At 38.3% G+C, this 24,207-nt stretch overlaps 1 protein-coding gene across 1 annotated transcript; it reads left to right on the top strand.

The window, feature by feature from the left end:
- On the top strand, positions 1-23,581 carry LOC139733605 (ethanolamine-phosphate cytidylyltransferase-like). The gene is made up of 12 exons (XM_071644419.1): positions 1-192; positions 3,697-3,785; positions 7,412-7,573; positions 8,381-8,447; positions 10,087-10,134; positions 11,714-11,807; positions 18,003-18,141; positions 18,977-19,053; positions 19,535-19,612; positions 20,178-20,309; positions 21,424-21,512; positions 23,413-23,581. The coding sequence occupies exons 1-12, from the start codon at positions 65-67 to the stop codon at positions 23,579-23,581; spliced, it is 1,272 nt and encodes a 423-aa protein (XP_071500520.1). The 5' UTR covers positions 1-64.
- The last annotated feature ends 626 nt before the right edge of the window (positions 23,582-24,207 follow it).

Here is a 24,207-nt window from a genome sequence, read left to right as displayed (position 1 = left end):
TAGTGTAATTCCAACCAGACTGCATTCTGCAATTGTGTGTGCTCATCAAGAAAGTCACTTAACCATGGCATCAGGCTGCAAGAATGGAAACGGTCATATCTCAAGGGAAACTGAATCGCAGCAGTCCAATTTAGAGAATGATTTTCCAGCCAAGAGACAGCGCAAGATTGTGAGGGTGTGGTGTGATGGATGGTAAGTCAGCCGGGCCGGGTGTACATCCCCTCCCCGCCCGCCCCGCCCGTCGGTGAATGTTGTGAGCTATCTGTGACAGTGTGAGCTGTGTGGTTATAATTCTAATGCATGCTTTAAAAAGTCTACCAAGCAAGCGCAAGCACATTGAGGTTCAGAAGGTCTGGAGTGCATTTTTAAACACAATGAATAGCTAAACTGTGGCAATTTGCCCCAGGATACAGATCCTGATCGGTCTTTGTATCTTGCCAGAATACTAACAGTAACAGTATAGAACTCTACAACACTATTGACAGTAACAGTTTAACACTAACCATACTAACACTAGCTACTATACGTCTATAGTACAACCACGCACTAGTAATTTATTAACGACGGTGCCCCGCGCCGGGGTTAAGCTGAGCTGAGCTGAGCTGAGTGAATAGGGAGTTTTCAATTGGGTGAACGAGAAGCCTAGAAGGTTGTGACGCCGAGCGCAAGCGTATGTCAAGGCGTCATGTCTGTACGTTCACCCGCTGCTAGTAAACATTTCGATTTTGGACGTCACGTCTCGTGGCGTGTGCAGGAGGCAACCCGTGCCTTGGGTGCATATACAGGGTTGTACTATGCGGAATTTGTGACTTGTTTTTTTACATGTACCGTCTTTGAATAGATGCTGATTAATTCTTGGATGAATTGTGTGGATTTTAAAACATGATGCAGGGTAAGACTACAAACAACTTACAAGGTAAATGCACTGCGCCAGGCCAAGCACCGAGATGTGATTGTGTACAGCATTACGTGTAAATGCATGTGTGGGACTACGGTATGCACATTGCAAATTGCAGAACAGTGAAAGCGGGCAAATAAAGTAGGTACCAGAGGCTGTAGTTTGTATGTCAGCGCTGCTGCTGTGACGTATCAAGATCATGAGCTTTCATGAAATCAGAATATCAATATTCTCTCGAAAGAAATAGGAAAACAGGTGATCTGAGCACGGATTTCCCAGGAGTCATTGTGCTCTTTCGCACGATTTTCGTCTATCGCGAGAGGAGTGTGATATCATAGATAAGGTGGGTTGGTGAGCATGGCGCGAGTGAATTGGGTGGACGGTGATAACCAGGGTGAACGCGTTCGAAAATTGGGTGATGAGCCGACGAGGGTCGACACTCACGCTTGCGCAGTACACTTGTACATAAAAATTGCGTCAACCCACGATGACGCCTGGCTCAATGTGCAAATCGAAAAGTGCCTAATGATTGCAGAGTCCCAGGAGGCTTTGCTATAAAAATGCAATGGCAGTGAAAAGCCACAACACAGCCCACAGCAGGTCTACTCCAAAGGCAAGCAAAGGCAAAGCACAGAACTTTTGGCTTGCATTTCCAAAATGGCACTGTGCTCATCTATCACTACATATTATATCTAGGGTTCTAGCTGTTCTGTCACCGTCCGTGACCGTGGTCTGTACATAATGTAGGTCATCGATACTTCATGGAATTTTCCTGGAATCGATACATTAACTTTTGTTGCGATGGTGTTGGGTCATCACATTTTGTTGTCTTGATTTTGTTAATGCTTGTAATAGTGAGTTGTAAAGTCTAGCTAGTCTAGAATTAGTCCTATAGTAGAAATGGTTATGTTCTCATTGCAACTGAATGACAAATTGCCCTACATTGACATATATTCATTATGTTCATGAATCAGTATCCCATTTGGCTCTCCTGGGTTTTAGGGGTTTAAATTGATATATAGCTAACATTTCCAATAGAAACTTAAAGTACATTCCCCATTAGCAAAAATGAATTCACACTGTGCTCAAATTCCAGCACTCAGTGATGATTATTTGAATTTTATAGACTGGCTGTGTTCAGTTTTGAGAAAAAAAAATGCAGAATAGACTTGTTCATCCTGGGTATCCATCTTCTGCATGCCCTAAAACAGATAAAGTTTCCAGTTTTAGATTATATCCAGCATCCCCTAAATGGCTTTTTATCACATTCTTTTATATTTATTTATTTTTTTTTTTTTTGTATGACAGGCCTTATCACTTCCTTCCACAAAAAAAACAACATCTAAACTAAACTGAAGGTTAAACATCAGAAGTATTTCCCATCACATTTGCATCATTGCTTACTGTGTCTGTGTGAGTGTTTAGAAAGTTTAGGCCTACATGTATTTGCATTGACCTCTTTACATTGTACTGCTTTTATGCGTTTTGCAAACTTGTATATGAATGAGTCATGTGTGTGTGTGTGTGTGTGTGTGTGTGTGTATGGGTTGTACATTTTACTGGCATAAAAGCAAATAAAACAACCTGGACTAGCCTGACATTTGACGGCACACTGACAAGTGTTGTACTGACCTTGTAAATTAAAGATAAGAATCTGAGTTTGTTCAATCTCTTTCAGGAGGGGTTGATAGTCCTTTTGTGTCTCAGATTAGTGAGAGGGTGATGGCATAGTTATGACTTATGAGGTCAAAGGGTAGTTGATAACAACATCAGGCCATTCTTGCTGCTTGAGAATTCCTATCATTGTTATTTGTTTTTGTCTTTTTTTCTATGAGAATCCCTGTTCTTACCAGTGTAACACACCGTCTTACCCAAATCAGATCTGCAAGAATATTTAAGATTTAAAGGTGGATATTATCATATTTGACAGAAGTTGATGACGAATGTATGCATTATTATTGCTTGCCAAGTTTGACAGTATGGAATCACAGGTCAAAACCTGGTAACAAACAGACTTCATGGAAGTCCCATGTGCACATATTGTGCTGGCAGTCTACAGTACTAGCATGGACCCTAGGGTCCATGGTACTAGTAACTATTTCAATGGAGTTTGGACTGCTGAACTGAACTCGGACTGAATTCATTTTTCTGTTCACAATAGGGAATTTCTATACAGCTCAAACTATACTCGGAGGATTAAAGGGATGGTGTAGTTTTGGTTGAGACCTGGCTTCAGGTTTCTGACTTTTTATATTGAGATAATGGAAAGCCTCTTATGAAATATGAAAGAGCATGTAATTCCAAGAGGAATTCGAAATTTATTTGATGAAAGTTGGTTTTGAATTGGCTGAGATATCCAAAACAGGCAATACTAATGAAATGTGGGTCCCACCTTTCATTGAAATCTCTTAGTTTTACCTTGTTTTCGGAAATCTCTGACATTTTAAAACCGACTTTCATCAAGTAGACTTTGAATTCCTCTTAGAATGGTATGCTCTGTAACATTTCATAAGTGGTTTCTCAGTATCTTGCAAAAAGTTAAAAGCGCAATATTCTCATCCCCACCAATACTATACCAGCGCTTTATATGTTCTGTACACCACAAGCTGTCAGTAATGGAAAAGCGCCCTTTGCAATATCAAAAGGGAACTAGAGCAGAATTCATAATTTGCGGTGAAAACAATCCATGTGTAATCATGCAAGCTAAATGTGTACAGGGAGGAGATCCTTTGCAATCCAAGTGAGATGTGACCATCTGTAACTAACTCATGCACCCTTTCTCTGTCTTCTCTCCTCAGCTACGATATGGTTCACTTTGGTCATGCCAACTCATTGCGACAAGCCAAGCAGATGGGAGATTATCTGATTGTCGGGGTTCACTCAGATGGTAAGAATCTCCAAGCTTTTCGCGGCAGTTCCTTGCATCTGTGAAATGTGTCAGGCTCATACTCGTGCCCGACGATTGCGATGTGTCTTGCAACTTCTGTTGTTTTTAAAATTTAGAATATCACTTTAACCATTGGACCTTCAAAACTGTCATAATTTTTATGTATGGGAACAAACAAACAATGGTGTGTTTTGGGGGGAGCGAGAACAACCTTTATCAGATTAATGTCGGATACAACAAACAGACATAAAATAGTTATTAAGTGTTCTCCCAGTGATTGGTTCCTGTTCTAACAATTGCAACTTTATTTACATACAAAACATTGTTATTGTTATGCTTACATCTTGCTAAAAGTACCATTGTTTGAACTGCATATGTGACCCGCTACAACAAAAGGATCTGAAAGTCGGGGGAGGACAATTTTCTGAATATGGCATGACATTATTCCCTTACTCTTCTTCTTTAATTTCATATAGCACAACTCATAAAAGTACTTGGTTGTTTAGATATCAGTGATTTTTATTAGCGCATGTCAAGTGGTTGATGAAATCAGAGTTTCGAGAAAAACGCTTTCAAATTTCTCCTTCCGACGCTGTCATGATCAAGGGGAGGCGAGACAATATTCACCGCTTGACAATAGAAGGCATGCTCCTAGCGACCTCCACAATGTTCATTCAAGCTTAGCACCAGTGGTCTACGCACGACCAGTCAGTAATCAGAATGCCACGTACTGACCAATAAGATCACTCCCTCGTTGCTAGGGGCAGAGTCTAGCTGCGGCGCTAAATCTAAATCTTCGGACACGTTTCTATTACGTTGAAGGTCGGGAAATCATGGCCCAGAAAAACGCTGATTTCTTGCCTTTCCTTTGATCATTTAGCTTCAAAATTTCGGCAGATGATAGACAAAACATTAGATTACAAAATTATGCCAAAAACGGAAATCCGATTGTTTTGACCGATTTTGAAGATGTGACTTCAAACTCGATTTTCTCGGCTCGGCCGTCAGCGACTTTAGGATCCTTTTGTTGTAGCGGGTCACATATTGCCTTGTTATTACTAGCATCTATTTACAAACATATCTATATTTGTTTTCTTTCTTTTTTTGGTCTATTTTGTACCAGGAAGGTATTTTGTACCCCATAAAATTGTATCAGTGTTGCAACAACTTTCACTGAGCTTTCAATGTTTGAAGTCTTGTGCAAATGTGGATCCAAGTAATGTACTGAATGACCCATATGCTACTGAGGTCAGGGCACCGTAGGTCAGAGTACCAATTGATAATCTGTTTATTAAGTGCAACAAGCTATAGCTAGCACACCAGTGGCGGATCCAGAAGTATAAATTTGTTTTACAATGATGAGGCGACAAAATTGTAGATTTTTATGGCAGTGTTTCAGACTGAGTTATTTCTTCTTCTTCTTCTTCTTCTTCTTCTTCTTCTTCTTCTTCTTCTTCTTCTTATTATTATTATTATTATTATCATTATTATTATTATTATTATTATTAATTTGTTATTATTATTGTTATTATTATTATTATTATTATTATCATGATCATTATTATTATTATTATCATTATTATTATCATCATTGTTATTGTTATTATTATTATTGTTTAATTCATAACTTATTTATTTATTCTATTTTATCTTATTTTATTTTATTTTATTTTATTTGTCCTTTCTTGGTCTAGTGGACTGCTGACTGTAAATTCAGTTGCAGGCAAATATGAAAAGCAATATCTTTAACATATTGAGTTGCAAATAAATACTGTTCATCTGTCCATCCATGCTTTCAAGGATTTTTTTTTCTGTTAGTATATTTCTATTCAAATACAATTGTACTTATCAGTACTGGACCTATTTTGTTTTGTTTTGTTTTTTTTTTGGCCCATTTATCAACTTAAGTACAAATATGTAGATCGTGCAAATATGCAGCTGACTATAGTTTCATTTGCTGGCAAATATGAAATTTCAATGCTATTATGAACAGGTCAATCTACAAATAAATGCTGTCCATTCATCCATCAGTGCTTTTAGCAATTTGATTTTTTTTTTTTTTTTGCACTAATGCAGTGTATTTCTATTCATGTTCATTCATCTTACTGGACTTCTTTTACTAGAAATCAAAAGCTTAGATTTTTTATGCATAGGTGAGCTTGAAGTATGTAGTAAAATTTTGAATAGCTTCTTTTTTTTTACATTGACTCTACACCCAAAATGTCTGCAGCATCCCACACCTTCCACAGTCTCTGTGAATATAATTTGCCCAACCTCAAAAGAGCTCTTGAATGCATCCCAGACATAGGGTGCGTTAAAGCGCTCTACTAAAGCGAACTGTACCATACCGTACCCGCGCCAGAGGAGTGCTCAAACGCTCCTAAAGTGTACCGTACCATACTGTACCGAGCCAAAAGTGAACCACTTCACGATGTGCTCCAAAAGCATACCAAAAGTTTGCATGTGAGAGTGCACATATCATGCACATACGTCATAATGCAAAGAGTTCATTCTCTTTGTTCGAGATAGCTGTAAGCAGGTCAAGTGCGCCAGATGAATGACCCTCTTGCTACAAAATGCGTGACCCCCTCTGAAAATAACTCATGAGATAACGCTTTCTCAACAGAGCTCTCGAACGCTTAAAATCTGGCACAATTCAGTACAGTACGCTTTACGTCAGCTCACTTTGGTTTGCTCTAGAGCGCTCAACACCCACCATGTAGAAATTACATTTAAGGTACACGTCATATATTTTGCAATCACATTTTGCCGGTTCAGATGTATGCAAAATGATGAAGATGATTTTGCTTTGATTTCATAATATTTAACGTAGTGTAGAAATGATGTTATTGGAGGTACTGGTACTTTCAGATGTGGATCCACAAGCTGAAAGCTCCCCAATGAGTACTGTCATTACCATTGTTCAACCCATCAAGTCCTTGGGGCATTTTGTGCAGAAATTACCATCTTGTGATGATTAAACTGGCAACTCTTAATTTTACTGCATATATCCGATAATGCAGAAAGACTTGACAGACCTGCTCAAATGAACTAAATCTGTACAAAGTCAGAAAAAAAGTAAAAAATTTGTTCTGTGAGGGGCAAATATCAACTTTAATTCAAATGTAAAGTATGTAGCCAATTTAAGGATCAGTTGTGAATTTAATCAGTTACATAAGGCGCAGTCAGACTGGCAAAAGATTGAGAAGATTAAGTTCGCGATCTTTAAGATCTCGAAGTTTTGCCAGTGTGACCGCAAACTCCCCACTCCAACTAGGGATATTTCCCTCACCCCCGACAAACTTCTCGATCTGTTTGCAGGCGGTGTCTTCGAAGCTCGAGGCCATTGTCATGGACAGTTGTGCATTGTTACGTCACAATCACTAGCCTTCGGACAGCGCGCTCTTTTCTTGCATGCGCGTACCAAGGACCCAAACTTCTTGATCCAAGTTTGGCTGCCAGTGTGACTGCACGACAAAAGATCGCGAAGCCTTCGCAATGTTAAACTTCTCATTCTTTTGCCTGTCTAACCGCGCCTATGGAGGCCTTTGATAACCAAATATTTTCTTGGACTTGATTGACGAGATTATAGTATTAGTATTTTTTTCTTATGTGTGTCTGTAAAGCTGACATTAAGGAGCACAAAGGACCGCCGGTCATGAACGAGGAGGAGCGCTACAAGATGGTCCGCGCCATCAAGTGGGTGGACGAGGTCATAGAGGGTGCCCCATACGTCACGCAGCTAGAGACGCTGGATGAGCACGACTGTGACTTCTGCGTCCATGGCAGTATGTATTGTATTTGCTGTCTTGGATCGAAGTCTTCAGGCAATCAAATGAAAGGAAATACATGTTTTCACAATATTGAATACATTGTTGCACCGGCACAGTACAGAAAGGAAAAAGTGACACTGGCTTTGCTGTTAAAACACAGTGATTTCTTCTGTAAATATGTTGGAGATGATACAAGCTGATTATGTCATAGTCCTACATCTTTTCAAATGGTTTGTACATAGAAATATTATGAAACTAGTCTTTTCTGAGTTATGCAGCATCTCATTAGCCCTCTATTCTATCAGTATTGCTTATTCCTTATAGCTATGAAACAATTTCATTCAAAGGACATACAGTTTCATAATTTCTTCTCTGTGAAACATACTGGTACAGTAATATTTTTGTGAAGATTTGTGTGCCAGCAATTGAGAGGTTTTCAGTGTTGAGTTTGACGTGATTTACTTAAAGTGAACAAGGGGAACATGAATTTAGGCATCGGTTTTTGTTCTTGCTGTTGTTTTGTGTATGTGGGTGTTGTTGTTTTGTTATATTCTTACATTTGTATCTTGTTGTTTTCATTGTATGAATTGTTTAATGATTTTATGTCGAATGGAAATAAACTTGAATTGGACATGGCGTGCATTTCAACTTTAAGCATTTGTGGGCTTTGAATGCTGTTTAGCACGAAAACCCCCACAACATTGCAGTCACTGTCCAAAGACCCTGCGCAAACAGGGTGAACATTGTTTTGTATTGTTGTCTTGTCATGGAGAACTATGTGACACTATTGATTACTGTTGTCTTGCGCTTCAATCGTTTCAGATGACATAACACTTGATTCAGATGGCCAGGATACGTATCGCATCGTCAAAGAAGCTGGTCGATATAAGTGAGTCAATTTTACTTCTGCATTTGTATTGAACCATTTCCCCCCCCCCCCCCATACAAAAATGTACCTCCAAAGTTGATATGTTGTTGTGTTTTAAAGAAAGAAGAGAGAGAAAAAAATTGGGGCCCTATACAATATGACAATGATATGACTTCTTAACTTTACCAAACAATGTTATGTACTTGATTGTGATTCTTACGGATCATCATGGCCCGTTTGGGTTTTCTCCTATGGATTTGTACGTATAGGAGATCATTGTTGTTGAGCGTTGCGCAGTAACTGATTCTTGTCATTTGGCCAGGAAGTGAAGAAAGCATTAATTTTATATCATCCGTCCATTTATCTTTTTGTGTGTTCTTTTATCAGTGTTAAATTGAGGTATTAATTGACAGTCTTTGAGGCTCCTTTTCATGTGATGGGAATGAGACCAAACCTTTAAAGTCAAGCTTCAAAGTTGTTGTTTCTAAGGAACAGGCAAAAATTGCTGGCTGTTAAGCAGGCCACATTTATGTGGAAGCATTGGCTCCGAAATATGGGTCTGGTCTTTGAACTGGTGGAATAGGGCTTCTTGGAGCATGAAGTACATAGTTCATTGTGCTAGGTCCTTGGGCCTTGGTGAAGTTTCTGCTTGTGAAAGTGCATCGTATTTTCCTCAGTGATTGATGCATTGAGAGAAATTGTTTGTTTAGTTATTTTAAATCAGCAGTCAGTAATGCTCAATGTCTGACCAGTGATAATCATAGCAATCCTTCCATTCCCATGGTTAACACAGAGTATGGTGTGAAGATGAAATTTAAAGGGATCGTATAGTTTTAAATGAGACCTAATTTCAGGTTTCTAACATTTTTTGGTGAGATAATGAGAAAACTCTTCTGAAATATGAAAGTGCATGTAATTCTAATGAGGAATTCAACGTTTATTTGATGAAAATTGGTTTTGAAATGGCTGAGATATCCAAAAAAGAGTGATTCTAATAAAGTGTGGGACCCACACTTTATTACTATCGCTTTGTTTTACTTTGTTTTTGGATGTTTCAGTCATTCCAAACCCGATTTTCATCAAATATACTTTGAATTCCTCTTAAAATGGTATGCTCTGTACTATATCATAAGTGTTTTCTTGGTATCTCGCAAAAGTTAAAAGCCCAATTCTCATCTCCACCAATACTGTACCATCCCTTTAACATCGAATATCACTCAAGGTAACGAGCACAATAGAACTGCAGCTTTTAAGAATAGAACTGCAGCTTTTAAGTAGAACCAGTCATGTGGCCATGAAATAAAAGAATAAGCAATGGAATTTAGGATTGAAAACTGTATATTCTCTTGAGGCAATGAATAGATTAACTTTGACCTTTCCTGTTGATTGCTGATGTTTGCCTTGCAAGGAATAAAAGAGAGAGAGAGAGAGAGAGAGAGAGAGAGAGAGAGAGAGAGATTAAAAATATATATATACCAGAGAGACGAATATGTTTTGCATTCCAGTCTTTATATCTCCTCCCAGACATAGTATCTATTTGTCTGAAATTTTTTTCTCTATTCTAAAGGAATTTTTTGTTGTTGTTCATTTTTTTTGCCTCATTGATTTTCAAAACAAAGAACGCAACAACAAAAACTCCCTTTCTCTTTCCAATATGCAGGGAATGTCAGAGGACAGCGGGTGTGTCAACAACCAACATTGTCGGCAGGTAAAGTCACTATCTCTGTGCTTATTAGGATAAACGGGCCAGTTTACAATTTATGGATGTTTTTCCTCGGAGGACCAAGTAATATGAACCTTTTTGTTTGTTTGTTTCAAAACACTGTAACTTGTATTTGCCATAGGTGGAGGGCTTCCAAAATAAGAAGGAATGATGATTCAATGGTGGCTTTTGCGACAATCAGGGGGGTGTTTCATCAAATAGTCAGCGCTGACAAGTTGTCAGTCCCTGACAATAACCATAGTAACAGTCAGTGACCAGAGCATCTCAGCCAATCAAAAGCAAGGATTTCACTGAAATTGTCAGAGACTGACAACTTGTCAGTGCTGACTAAATTGATGAAACACCCCCAGGTGCATTACTATGTCAGTGTATAAATTAACTATTGTTAAGTTACACTGAAGCCCTCCATTATGGCTGAAATAAGCATTTAAAAAAATACGAAAAACAGTCAAACAAACAAAAAGCAGCACCAAACTGATTAGGGCCATGTTGTGTAAAAAGGTGCAATCAAATATAAATCAAGAAATTAAGCAGAAGTCAGGTATCAGCCAATCAGAGTTGAGTATTCAGAGACTTGATTTCTGAATGACACAGTATGTGTGATCTGAACTTCTATGCTAAAGGACCCAGATTTATAAATTATTCCATTCCTTTACATACTCAAACATACATTGTAGCAATACGTGGAGTGCACTTAGCAAGCAGTAGTTATTGATATGTCTGGTGAGCCTAGGCAAGCTTTGTGTTTGTTGGGGAAAAGCTTTTGTTGCACAGTTGTATACATACAAATTTGATTCGATAGATTGTTCTGTTGTGGCCAGATTCTGTGTAGCAGTAGACCCATATTGGTTTCTACAAAATTGTACAGTGTTGTTGACTTACAAATAATTTTGTGTACAAAAACAGTTCCTTAGAACATAAAACCGTAACATTTAATCAATATTTGATGTTGATAGTTTATTCATTTCTTGTTTTCCATCCCGGCAGATCGCATGTTCAGAATGCGTCACACTTGGGTGTCAGTACTTCCTGATTACTGATGATACATACATTATATTTGTAGCAAATCAAAACAAGCTTTGTCATAGGTTACATGTATGTTTTAATAGGTGAGGAGAATAGCGCAGAAAATAACACAGCCATTGCTGTTGTTAAATTTACACATGAATACTTCACAAGCAGTGCAGTAAAGTCATGATTTTCCTAAAAACAGGAGGGGGGGGGGGAGTTGAATACCTACATTATTCATGTTCATACGTACGTACAAGACCTTGCCACCTTTACAATTGTGTATATTATAATTGATTAACATTCGGAAGGTAATGTGATCTAGATTACGCAAATTAAAAGCTGTTCGAGCTCTGTTGATATGACCATATACTCTCAGCCTTGAGATCTTAGGTTCAAGTCCACTGGCAGCTTTGGTAGTGGTAGGGAGGGTTGCTGGAATGGTGTAGGGAGCAAACAGCCGTAAGGTTGCTTGCTGTGTATAGGTATTTTAATGGCTTCCCTCATGACCATTAGTCATGGCTCACTAGTCACATCATTTCCCTGCTTAACGTAGGATGCTGCTGATGACCAAAGAACACCACATGGGCGGGGAGAAGATCGAGACGGAAGGGAACGTGAGCCCGAAGTCCAAGACATTGCAAGCATCGGTAAGTTGATGGTTGGAGGATGCCGGAAGTCCATCCAAGCGATTGTTTGTGCTACTGCAAAAGGGTCTACGGCAATTACCCCAGTGGGCAATTACCCCGGATCCTTCCCCGACCCTAACCCTAATCCTAACCCTAAACCTGATCCTAACTGTGACCCAAACTCTAACCCTGAACCTAACCCCAACTGTAATCTTTACTCTAACCTCATCACTAACCAGTATTTAGCCAACGGGTAATTGCCGTCACGGGGTAATTACCCTGATACGACTGCAAAAATGGCTGAATTTTCAAAAGTCATGCTTCACACAGGATATGAAGGCTGTGTCATTCCATGGTGGAAGAAGTCTCAAAAAAGACTGGTAGTGCCATACCCTGTTGGATGATCCAACAGTGCACAGTGGATCCAGCAGTAGTGTATCATAAAAAGTTCATTCACCTATGAGATTAAGATTTACTGTAAAAGTGGTTTCTTTCGCGGTGGTTTTATTTTCGTGCTTTTCACGCTTTGAGGTTGAACCGCGAATTAAACATCACGCGAAAATGTTTTGAAAAGTCGAGCGAAATTAACCACGCTTGTTACAACGCTGTTGCGCACATGCATACACGAAGATTCCGCGCATTGAGTGTATTGATGGTCAACACACACATAGCGGTATTTACCGCGCAATGTAGGTCATCTAGGCAACAATTTAGTTTTACAAGCATGTTATAAAGTACTTTAGTACTCGATAGGTAAGCCTGCATTTAATTTTAATTTCTATTCACCAAATAAAAGAATAATTGGATTGTAGTTTGGGTTTCATGTGCAAAATAAAACAGTTTTTGCCGACTGTAAATGCACAGATTTTGCTGACCGTGAATTTAAACACACGCGAAAAAGTCGGCAACGATGGAAACCGTGAAAGTATCTGTACACGAAAGAAACCACTTTTACAGTATGACTGAAGGTGAGGACATCTTATTATCTTCTCTGTGTTTTGGAGTTTGCATCATTTCTCCTTTGGTATTCCTCTAGAAAGTGCTTGTGAAGGATACCAGACTTTGAGGTTAGAAAAATAAATTGCATTGAGATATCACTGTCTAGATTTTCACTGGTGTGTTCCTAAGGCCATGAGAATGGCGGAAATTTGTGTAGGTTTTTTTTTTATGTTTATGTTTTTAGGCATTATGTTTTGAGGTTGTCCGTTCTTCAATCTGCAATCGATTTTGTCTGAAGGTTGATTTGTTTTAAAGGTCCATGAAAGCATGAACTCACCTCAGCAGTTGTGTGTATAGATCATGAAGAAGAGTGGCGACTACATGTACTTAAATAGACACAATATGTCTTTATGTAAAAAAGTGTTCAAACTTTGAAAACCCAGTACGTCATTGGCCATGTGAGCAGTTTATATTCAAGTGAGGCCTGACCCTTTGTCTGAAGTTTCTATTCCGTATCCTGAAATAGTCTAGCCATACATCCATACATCAATTTCTCTGTGGGGTAACTAAAGTTCTTACCACTTTGTTGCAAGCAACGCACCATCAAAGGAATAGTTGCAAGTTTACTGTTAGGGAGAATGCACTTTAAAAGGTCATAAGTGAAGGATCTTCATGGTCAAATGATGGTATTGCTCAGAAACCAGCTTCAAGAACTGCATGCATTATGACTCTGTTGTTCTTGTTTCTTCCCGCACACTTCTACAGTACACTACAATTTTATGCACTGCACCATGTTCAACTTACCCATTGTTTCCTTCAAACTTTCAAAATCCACATAGACTTGTGGACAGTGTTCTGTGGGAAACTTTTAGTGATGTTTGATTTCTCTGCACAGAAAATTGCAATGCACACATATGTGCAACATAAATATCAGAGGAACAAGAGTCTCCTACCCACCCCCCCCCCCCCAAAAAAAAGCAACAAACAAACAAAAAGCAAAAAAACTGCTGAGTCACTTCTGTTCATGCCAGCATTGGCAACTGTGCTCCCCCCTGTTGTGTGTTTATGTGTCTGTCTTGGTATGTTTCAGAGAACGCAGGGAAGACTACTCACCAATGGATCGGTAAATGAAGCCAAATGCCCCCATGATATCAATGCACACATTTTGTTTTTGTTTTGTTTTTGTCTTGTCTTGTCTTTCCTATTATAAAAAGTGGGACATTATTTACACAGTGTAACCTCCCTCATATGCTGAAAGCATAGAAATAGTGTGCAGTCATACTGATGTTTGAATTGTCACTTAAATAGACCGTGCAAATGTTGAAAACAATATAAATTTTGAACATGGCAATTCAAAAAAAAAAAAATGAGTGATGACATTCAAGTTTAGCAACTGCCAAAGAAGGTATACATGAAGCTGTTGTTAAGGGTGTAGAATCACAAGAGCCAAGCCTCTTCTCTTTAATTATTTCTATCTTTGAACACTGCAGCTATCATGGCTATATGTTGAAAAAAAAAGAAGCAGAAACAAAAACAAAAACTGGGGGGGGGGGGGAGAACTGTCCTATCATAATCCTTATTAGACTGGCAAGTTCATTATTTACCACATAAAGTACATCATATATTGGATGGTTATATCAAACTGCATTCATTTATATGATCTGCACAAATTAGAAAAATGAAATATGAAAATTTGCCAATTTGAGTTAAAAATACTTCACTGTAGTATTCTTCATTGTGTTTGACAATTTAAGGATCAGATATTACAAGATTTAGTGATTTTGAGGTTTTTGATGATTCTGCAACCAAAATGAATGATGGTATATGAGGGAGATAGTGAAATGAAAGATAAGTTTTGAGACAACCTTGAGTTATAAAATACTATCAGTGAATACCAGGACTAATAATTATGATAAAAAGGTAGAAGACCACAACCACAGTGATACGGTTTCTGGGATGAGAGGGTTTACTTACGAACTGTGCAATTACTAGCTTAATTCCTTATCAAAAGACATTTTTCTGGTACATGGCAATCATAAATCCATGTTGAAGTTAATTGTGATAAATGTATGGGTTCATGTCAGTTATGATGTCATTGCCTCGCAAATTTGCTTTGTTCACAAGCATAACTAATCAAACTTCTGGTCAATAATGTAGAAACTGCAACCCCTTCCCCCATTTCAATGTTACAATTCTCAGTAATGCTTACAAAATTAGATGTAAAGGATACAACTTGTTCTTGCTAATTCAATTTCAGATCAAAAATTTTGATGTTGACTTGGGAGCAGTTTAATTGGAAATTTATGAGGAGCTGATGCAGCAACAATCTCATTGAATTATATTTGTATATACTTTTGACCAATATCTTTGAAAACATGTTAGAGAAGACTTTGAAATATGATAATTTCCTAAATTTTTGTCCAATTCAATGAGTTTCAATTCATCTCTGTTTAAGATTCATTCAGCTGAAAGGTGGAGCGGCATGTCATATCAGCCTACATAGCACAATTAGATATAGTTAGTGCATTGGAGTATATTATAGAAACATTCCCCCAAATTCAGTGTTTTGGTGATGTGTAAAACTGTAAATTGCATATTGTCTCTAGGGTGACAAGACCTTGTATCACAAATTTTTGTGAAAAAGACTTTTTTGGATTAATGGTGAGATAATCGGTTAAGTGATTTCCTGTCCAAATCCCAGCTGTCTTACCCCCAAAATAGAGCCACCACGGCAAAGGAAAGGCTATCACATTTGATATAGTGCTATAATTGTAGCTTTCTTATCCAAACAATGAAAGTACATGTGTGTACTGATTTACCCAAATCCCCTTTGAACTTCACTGAATTTGTTCTGCTAAAATTTCTGTACTCACTATTAACTCTTTATGTGCCGTGCTCGTTCGCATTCCCAACTAAGTCTACGGCGTGCCAAGTTCACATATTCTGCTCAAACGCACAAACCCGCCCAAACCTATCGATATATGTATTGCCAAATGTCACAGTACGATGAAAGTGTTTCTTGCGATTCCATTCCTGTCACATGGAGCTTCCATTTTATGTGGTGGTGGAATATCAAGCAGTGTTCCCTACTGGATTGGCATGTAAATTCTAAGTTTCTCTCATTCTATTTTGTGCAGAAGTCATGGCTCTACAATAATGTAACTACTAGTCATTTGAAAGAAAACAATCACAGATTTGTCATATAATTTACATCAAAGCAAAGCTCTGCATTTTCTCTACAACTTCGGTCATTACATGTCCAGAATAACAACAACCTATAAAAGTTACACAGATTTGAAAAAATGAATGTTATCCCAAAGCATGACTACGTCGCTGTCTCAGAATAATGTGGCACACATGGGGTTTACACCATGGGATATATAGCGTTCAGGTTTACATTCATGTTTGGGGTAGATTTCTTTTGAAGTGGTCTGTGCTTTGAGCATTGAAATGTGGAATAGTATTCATGATGACAAATTCATGTCGTCTATCACTTTATATCTATTTATGTGTTTTATATCAGCGCACTATTTACCGGGGTATTGTCATTTTTTTTTTTTTTTTGTCCTGTAGCTTTTGCTATGCTCATGTTACACATTTTCACTTTTGCTGTATAACAACATTCATGCTATTGTGACAAGCAGCCTTTCTGAATATGATCTTTTGATCTATGCTTTGGCTTATAAGCGTTTGCTTTGTTGTTTGCTTGGGTTTTTTTTTTTTGTCTTTTCTACATTTATCCTAAGTGAAACAGACTCAAAGTACTGGTTCTTGGTACACTGTCTTTGGTAGAGATTGTCATGATCAGAAGAAAAGGAATGCTATTGTGTGCAACCAGGTCATTTACAACTGACTTTTAAACTTGGAGGTGGGGGGGGGGGGGGGTGGTAAACAGGCAACCGGCATAAGTCCTATATCAAAACTTAATCTGAAATCTGTACATCAAAACTTCACCGCTGAAATCCTGCATTGTCATGTTTTATGTACATGTATAAGTGATCGTTTCATCAAATTGTGTGAATTGCCTCTCAAGCAAATACAACAAGAAAAGGGTCATCTGGGCAAACATAGTTTTATGACAAAAAATATTAATAAATTGGTCATGTTACCAGGTATATATATCTCACAGTTTTGGGAGTCACTGCTAGTAGGGCAACTGTTATCGTCTGTTTGGACAGTCAAAGTGACAGCTTGTTCATCCGTCAAAGTTCTGCACTCGAATACCCCTTTTGCCAAGGTTTACATGCAGCTGCAGACAGACATAGCTATATGTATCCAGGAAGTTGTGACCCTTAAAATAAGTCGGCAAGTCATCTGTCATAATGTTAGTCAAGGTAAAAAAAACTGTAACATTGCTTTTATAGTGGTAATTCATGTGTATTCTGTGTCCAGCTATAGAGAAATGTACTGTATACGCCATATACTTCGCGAGTCTAAATTTTCATGAATCGGGAATTCCCGACGATTTCACGAGTGGTTAAATTCGCGATATCGTGGAGTCCTGTACTGAACGGAGAAGTGTACATGCGTACGTCACATTCACATTCTGAGAAGAGTCAATATTTTCGTTTGTCTTTAATTATGCGAATAGCACCTGACTCGCGAAATTTGTGAAAATAAAAACCTTGCGAAATATTTGGCGTATACAGTAATTGTTATATTGTGCCGGAAGCAACTGGCTCTGTAAGGTAAATTTTCCATGATGTACCGTCTTTTCCACTGCTAACCTCATATGATTGCTCCAGGACAGAATCTGCTTTTATACATGTAGTATACAATATTTGGTTCTTCTATATACGTCTGCTGGACTAACATGTTATATTCATTACATTTTTGGCATTCTATCCTAATGTCTCCATACTAGATTAATGCTTCAATTTTGGAGTGTCTTTTTTTTTCCCTATAGCCACAATGAAAAGGCAGGGATAATAATGTGATCATGAGAAATCACCAAGATGATATGCTGTACTTACAAATCAAGCATACAACAAATCTGTTTCATATACTGCATATCTCTCTCTCTCTTTCTCAGATGGATTGGGATATTTGCTCAGTAGAATGGAATGTCCGCTCTCCTTTATTTTAAATATCATAAAGTTGCGAAGTACATGTTACAAAATACCAAGTCTGCACAAGACTGTATATAACATTACAGAGGTTTGCGAAAAGATCGAGTGTTTTTATACATCTACACAAGTCCATTATATCATGTGCACGATTTAAGTCTTATGTGTGCTTCAACACAAACCTTGCTTCTTCTGGGTTTTTTTCTTCTAGTGTTCAACAATGAGCAGTCCATACACAGGTATATCACAGTTTTTGCCGACCACACAGAAGATTATCCAGTTTGCCGAGGGCCGGGAACCCAAGCCCGGAGACCGCATCGTCTACTGCCCAGGGGCATTTGACCTCTTCCGTATCCTCTTTGATTGTGGAAAACATCAATCAAATTGAGAGAGAAAGAAATTACTCTCTCCTTCTTTTATTTTCAGCATATCAGTCATGAAATACACATAGTTAATCCATCAAATTAGGTGTATAAAGAAAATGCATAGCAGATTGACCAGTAGATTGAGAGATTCTTGAGTAGGAATGTAGTTATGTTGAAGGAGAGAGCTCAGCTACATAGATTGCTATATTCTTATAAGAATTTCATCAGGTAGGTGAATAGATAGATAGAAGTGCTAGAGGTAGGTAGATAGATAGATAGATAGATAGATAGATAGATAGATAGATGGATAGATGGATGGATAGATACACATTGTAGATAGATTGAAAAAAAAAAGCCTTGGATTAATATGTAGGTAGGAAGATGCCGAGAGTGATAGATATATAGATAACTGTAGGGTTGATAATTGATATCAATCTTGTTGACTTATGCCCAATACCAACTGATTATATTAAAGTGGATATGTTTATTTAATTTTCCAAGCAAATCAGATGAAACTTTATTCAGTTACTAGTATTATTTCCATATCATGGATTAAATGAGTTGTGTCAAATGCATGAACTTTTGTAGATTTGTCTTTAGGTAATGTCAAATTTCTTCAATTCCCTTTCATTTTACAGTGTCAGAAGGCTTGCAGTGCCAAATCTGTTTTGTTGTATTTGTTTTGATTGCTGAACTTTTTGTTTGTTTGTTTGTTTGTTTTTTCTGAAATATTTGTGCATAGGGACTTCAAAAATTTGTATGTAAGTTAACATGCCAAATGGAGTCTTTCCCTTAACCACAATTACTCACCACCCTCCAGATGTTGGGCATGTAGACTTCTTGGAGCAGGCCAGGAAGCTTGGCAACTACATCATAGTGGGCCTGCATGACGATCAGGTAGGTAATGGCATCTCCCACAACTCACCTGCCCAGCCTAGCCCAGCCCAGCCAGTTGCAGCCAGCAAGCTTTGCACATGCTCTACAGCCACCCGTATCCCCCCCCCCCCCAACCATCACCATTATCACGTTGTGGAAGAAAGTTTACCAAAGCCTGGTATGCTCTAAGCAAGCAAGCCATTTGATGCTTGCTAGCTTCACAGTATCAGTATCAATGCATCCAAACTGAACTTGAATGAAAAGGGCATGGCACCTAGGAAAAATGAAATCTGTGATAGATTGGGTCATCTAAAAATATCGGAAATCAGTTCAAAGTGTGGCAGAAAAGCTGAGATTGCAAATTGTCAGTTTATTGTGTTTTATTCTATGTAGCGTTTCAGCTCACAAAACAACACACAACTTTAGGATGTACTGTATCTGTTGAAGAAGACATGTTGTCTCAACATAATGTGACTGGTTTCTTCTTGTGTTTGCCTTCCAGGAGGTGAACCGTTACCATGGCAGCAACTATCCCATCATGAACCTGCATGAGAGGACGCTCAGTGTCTTGGCGTGCAAGGTGGGTGCACTGACCTCATTTGAATCTTAACTGTGAATCTGTGAAAATTCCAGTTGGACAATGAACCACCTTTTGCAAACTCCTTAGCTGGTTGAGGACAGGCTGATTTTGCTACAACATGCATTTCCCTTAGACATGTGTCCAAGTATTCTAGACACGTGTCCGAGTATTCTTTGGAGTCTTCAACAGGTTTATGTGGACATGTGGAATGTCATTTCAGAGCTGCCAAGTCTATTTTTAATTTTTTTTTCATCTAATGTAGTTTCATATTTTATCTAAATATATGCTTTTTTTATTTGAAATATCTAAATATTGTTATTCAATTTTTTTCTTTAACTTAATCAAGAAAATATGTTTTCAAGAAACTTGATCTAATATGCTTATCTAGTACATGCATTTTGTCTATTTCTAAACCAGAATATGATATTTTCCTTGAAAATATGTTATTTACTCTACATCAGTTTGTTATTTCATCTGCAGAGATTTGCAGCCCTATTATTTTGTTGTTGTAATTGTCATTACATATGTATCATATTCATCATTGCTGTTATTATGAAAATTGCAGTATGTGTCGGAGGTAGTGATCGGCGCCCCCTACAAAGTGACAGCAGAATTGTTGGATCACTTCAAGGTGGACGTGGTGGTACAAGGGAGGACCACTGTCTACCCTTGCCCAGACGGAACAGATCCGTACCTAGTGAGTCAAAAGTTGTAGTCACTCTTCATCTAATTCAACACATTAACCCATAACCCGTTGAGGACAGACTGATTTTGCTACAATACGCATTTCCCATAGACACTTGCCCGAGTATACTCGGGACTCGTCCTCAACGGGTTTAAATAATGTGCTTTGTTTCCCAGTTGACACACTCACTAGAGTGTTTTCTTTGCCAGCACAGACGTCTGGAAGCTAATTATCAAGAAATAGAGATTACCTAATCCGATCCCCTTATCCATATTTTGTTATCATGGCCTTCCTGTTGGACTGAGGCACATTACTACACTTTTTGTACACCCAAGTAGGGTTGTTCATCACCAACTACGTAAAAGCTTCAATGAATGTTTCTGAGTACTGCTGGAAGTGCTTGGCAAGTTGAGCTTAAGTGCTTGGGTACGTTAAGGGTTAATGTTAACATTGGAGAGAAGGCAAGTACAATTCTTATTTCATAATTTCCAGAAAAGCTGACATCCCTGTTGAGTGTCTACTATGCAGGAATTTCACAATGTATCCAGAAAGGACACTCGTACATTCATACATGGCATGTAACCTTGCGTACAAAATTATGATTTAATGTGACCCGACACAATGATACCCGGATGACGATGCAGGCATTAGGGCGTACAGCTTAGAACTTTTGCAAAGTTACACCATGTGATTTGACTGAAAATAAGGAATTTGACTTTAATCCTAAATCAAATGAGTTTGATATCATTACTACCCTGGATCCATTGTCAAAGTTCAAAAGTGTGTTGATTGATATTCAAAACTCGTTGGCTCATATGGAGCATGCTTCTCTCGTGGTTTGACTTGATTTATAGAATGTAATTGTCTTACTGTTAAAGGCTTGCATGGATGATCACATCCATAGTTAAAAGGCCAATTTACTTGAAACGTTTTCTGTTGCGGCTGTCATTCCTGCTGTTGTTGTGGTAGGTCTTCAGATGTAACATGGGCAATCTTGTCACTTTTCTTGTCAATTTTCTGTCACTTTGGGGATGGAAAGTCACATTCAAATGAAACACAATTGGCAAGACTTGATGCAACTGAGGATTGTTAACTCCTCTTTTCAAACATTATTTTGCATCACTAGGAACCAAAGAGCAGGGGAATTTTCCAGCAGGTCAACTCCAAGAATGACATGTCCTCCTCGAAGATTGTGGAAAGGATAATCGCAAACAGGTAGGTTGCAATTCATTGCTTCTCTGCTTTAATAGTACTCTTTCAAACAAGTCCATCATGCTGTCAGATTTCTTCTCCTGACCATGTGATCAAGCTAGACAGTCTCTTATATTTGTGTGTGCATGTGTATGTGTATTGTGTCAACATGTAGGCATATGACAGAGCTAGTGAAAGTTATGTACTTGGTACATGTGTCTTTTTATGCCTCCACCAACGAAGTGGCCGGAGGCGTTATGTTTTCAGGTCGTCCGTCCGTCCGTACGTCCGTACGTCCGTACGTCCGTCCCGTTTTTTATTTGTCGATATCTCAAGAACCGTGAGGTGGTTTTGCATCAAACTTGGTATTAGGGTATATCCTAGGGGGATGATACTTTGTTTGGATTTTAGGGTTACGGGGTCAAAGGTCAAAGGTCACAGGTTATTTTATGAAAAAAAGGTTGAAATTTCATGTTTTTCTCCATATCTCGCAAATGGTTCAAGGTATCTTCATGGAACTTAGTATATATGCATGTACTGATGGGCAGTGATTATCTAGGGAAGTTGGGGGTCATGGGTCAAAGGTCAGGGGGTCAAAGGTCAAGGTCAACTCCTCAAAATACCACTACTTTCCTTATATTTATGCAATGCCTGAAGGATTTTTTTTTAACTTGATGTATGCATGTATAACCCAATATATATTCTGTGGGAAGTTTCTTGCCAAAAGGTCAAAGGTCAAAAGGTCAAAGGTCAAGTGAAAGTGCTAAATTGCACTTCTTCCTCCATATCTCAAAATTAACTCAAGGTATTTTCATGAAACTTACATATTTATGCATGTTCTACCTAACAGTGATTCTCTTTGGAACTGTGAGGTCAAAGGTCAAAGGCCAGGTTTAGATAATACTATTTTACCATTTGATACTGAAATTATACTTTTTCTCAATACCTTGAAAATTACTCAATGCATAAACTTATAAAAGGGTCAAAAGTCAAGTAAAAATCGTCAGTTCCCCCAAATACATGCACTCTGACGTTTTAATCATTCATCCAATTGAACCTAGTTCTAGGAAAGTGAACATTCAGCACATTTGTGTCAAACCTGTCATTTTAATATTTTTCCAATTGTGTGAAACTGTCATCACACATTGTCAAGACATTGTACTATAGACCTATTAGGAGAACCATGCATTATGGCGGAGGCATACACCAGTCGCTGTAGCGACATTTCTAGTTTTTTTTCTTTCCTTTTTAAAAGAGGCCTTATATTTCTGAAGTAAAGATTGCAAGTTCCAGTTTTGGCATGTGAGGGTAAATGAACAAATGTCAAATGGGACTGTGAATTTGATCATCAGTTTTGATATGAGATAGATAGATAGGTAAATATGTAGATAGATAGATAGATAGATAAATACATAGATAGATAGATAGATAAATATGTAGATAAATATGTAGATAGATAGATAGATAGATAGATAGACAGACAGACAAACTGATAGATAGGTAGATAGATTCATAATGATACGGGGGATTAAACCAGAAGATTAACTTCATATTCAGGGGGAGGGGGTTTCAAAGAAAGCTATGCATGTAACTCGAAAGGACAAGTTGTGATCTCAAGTTGCATGATACGGCCACAGCTTCCCATTCATCCCAATATTACATCCCAAAAAAGACAACATCTTTATCTATTCACCTTGAACACGCCAGACAAACTGAAGGAAAGCAAAAGATAAACTGTTCAATTCTTTCTTGCAAAGCCACGGAATACTTGAGCTGAAGAAAATTCCATGGACATATCCAAGACAAAACTTAATAAAAACTAGGACTTGCTGAACAACTGCCTTCAACTTTTCTTTTCTTTGATATTATATGTAACGATTTTAGTGCCATGAAAATAAAAATTTCCTGTCCGCTTCTGCCACAGGATCCGATTCCAGAAGCGGAACAAAGACAAGGAGGCCAAGGAGCTCCGCAACATCCGACTCATTGAGGAGAGGCGGAGACAGTCGCAGAGCAGCTCGGGGGAGGAGACGCCCTCGCCGCAGACGCGCTCCCCGGAGACGCCCAACCCTCCAGTCACCATCGGCCACTAACAGAGCCCGTGTTCGTCTGCCGCATGTACATCCCTGTGGTCGTCAGTCGCCCGCAGATGTCGATCACTTGTAGGTGTCGTGATCACTGACCGTAAACAGCAGCATCGTCATTATGGGCACTGAAAGTCACATGATCACCAGCTATGGACAGTCTCATATTCATCACTCCTTTCTGTAGCAGGATCTTTTAGAATGTAAAGTTATTCCTACAAAGTTCACATGCACCTGTATGTATGATATGAAGTGTTATGCGGAGAAAGTGGCTGTTATAGAAATGTTCTTTTCCATGCATAGATGCAACCCTTCAACTGTTTTATTCCTAAATATTTCTCACTTTATTTTCTTTTGAACCTAACCATATCAGGTTAGGTCCTCTGTGAAAATAGCAGGAACTCACTGAAAAATTGTCTAATAATATGGTTATTGGGAATAAAGAGTTCATTGAACAAATATAGATCTGAATATTCCATCTGGTTGAGATAATAAAGTTGTATTTATAGATGTGACTTGGCTTGTGCAATGTTGATAAAAGGGTGTAATAGTATATTGTCCACCTGTGTAGAAGAGTGTTGAATAAAGCTTTCAGATATTATGAAGATATACTGGAGCACAACAACTGACCTTTG

The sequence above is a fragment of the Diadema antillarum genome, unplaced genomic scaffold, assembly GCF_040938485.1.
Source record: "Diadema antillarum isolate AM-2024a unplaced genomic scaffold, OU_Dant_1.0 seq00000484_RagTag, whole genome shotgun sequence".
NCBI classification, from domain to species: domain Eukaryota; kingdom Metazoa; phylum Echinodermata; class Echinoidea; order Diadematoida; family Diadematidae; genus Diadema; species Diadema antillarum.
Note: the sequence above shows the minus strand (reverse complement) of the source record. Positions and strands in the feature narration are given on the sequence as shown.

Excerpts from the sequence above, each read along its gene's own strand:
- LOC139733605 (XM_071644419.1), top strand. The coding sequence starts at position 65 with ATGGCATCAGGCTGCAAGAATGGAAACGGTCATATCTCAAGGGAAACT. Across the intron at positions 7,574-8,380 it reads TGACTTCTGCGTCCATGGCA|ATGACATAACACTTGATTCA; the intron begins GTATGTATTGTA and ends CAATCGTTTCAG. Across the intron at positions 18,142-18,976 it reads AGGGGCATTTGACCTCTTCC|ATGTTGGGCATGTAGACTTC; the intron begins GTATCCTCTTTG and ends ACCACCCTCCAG.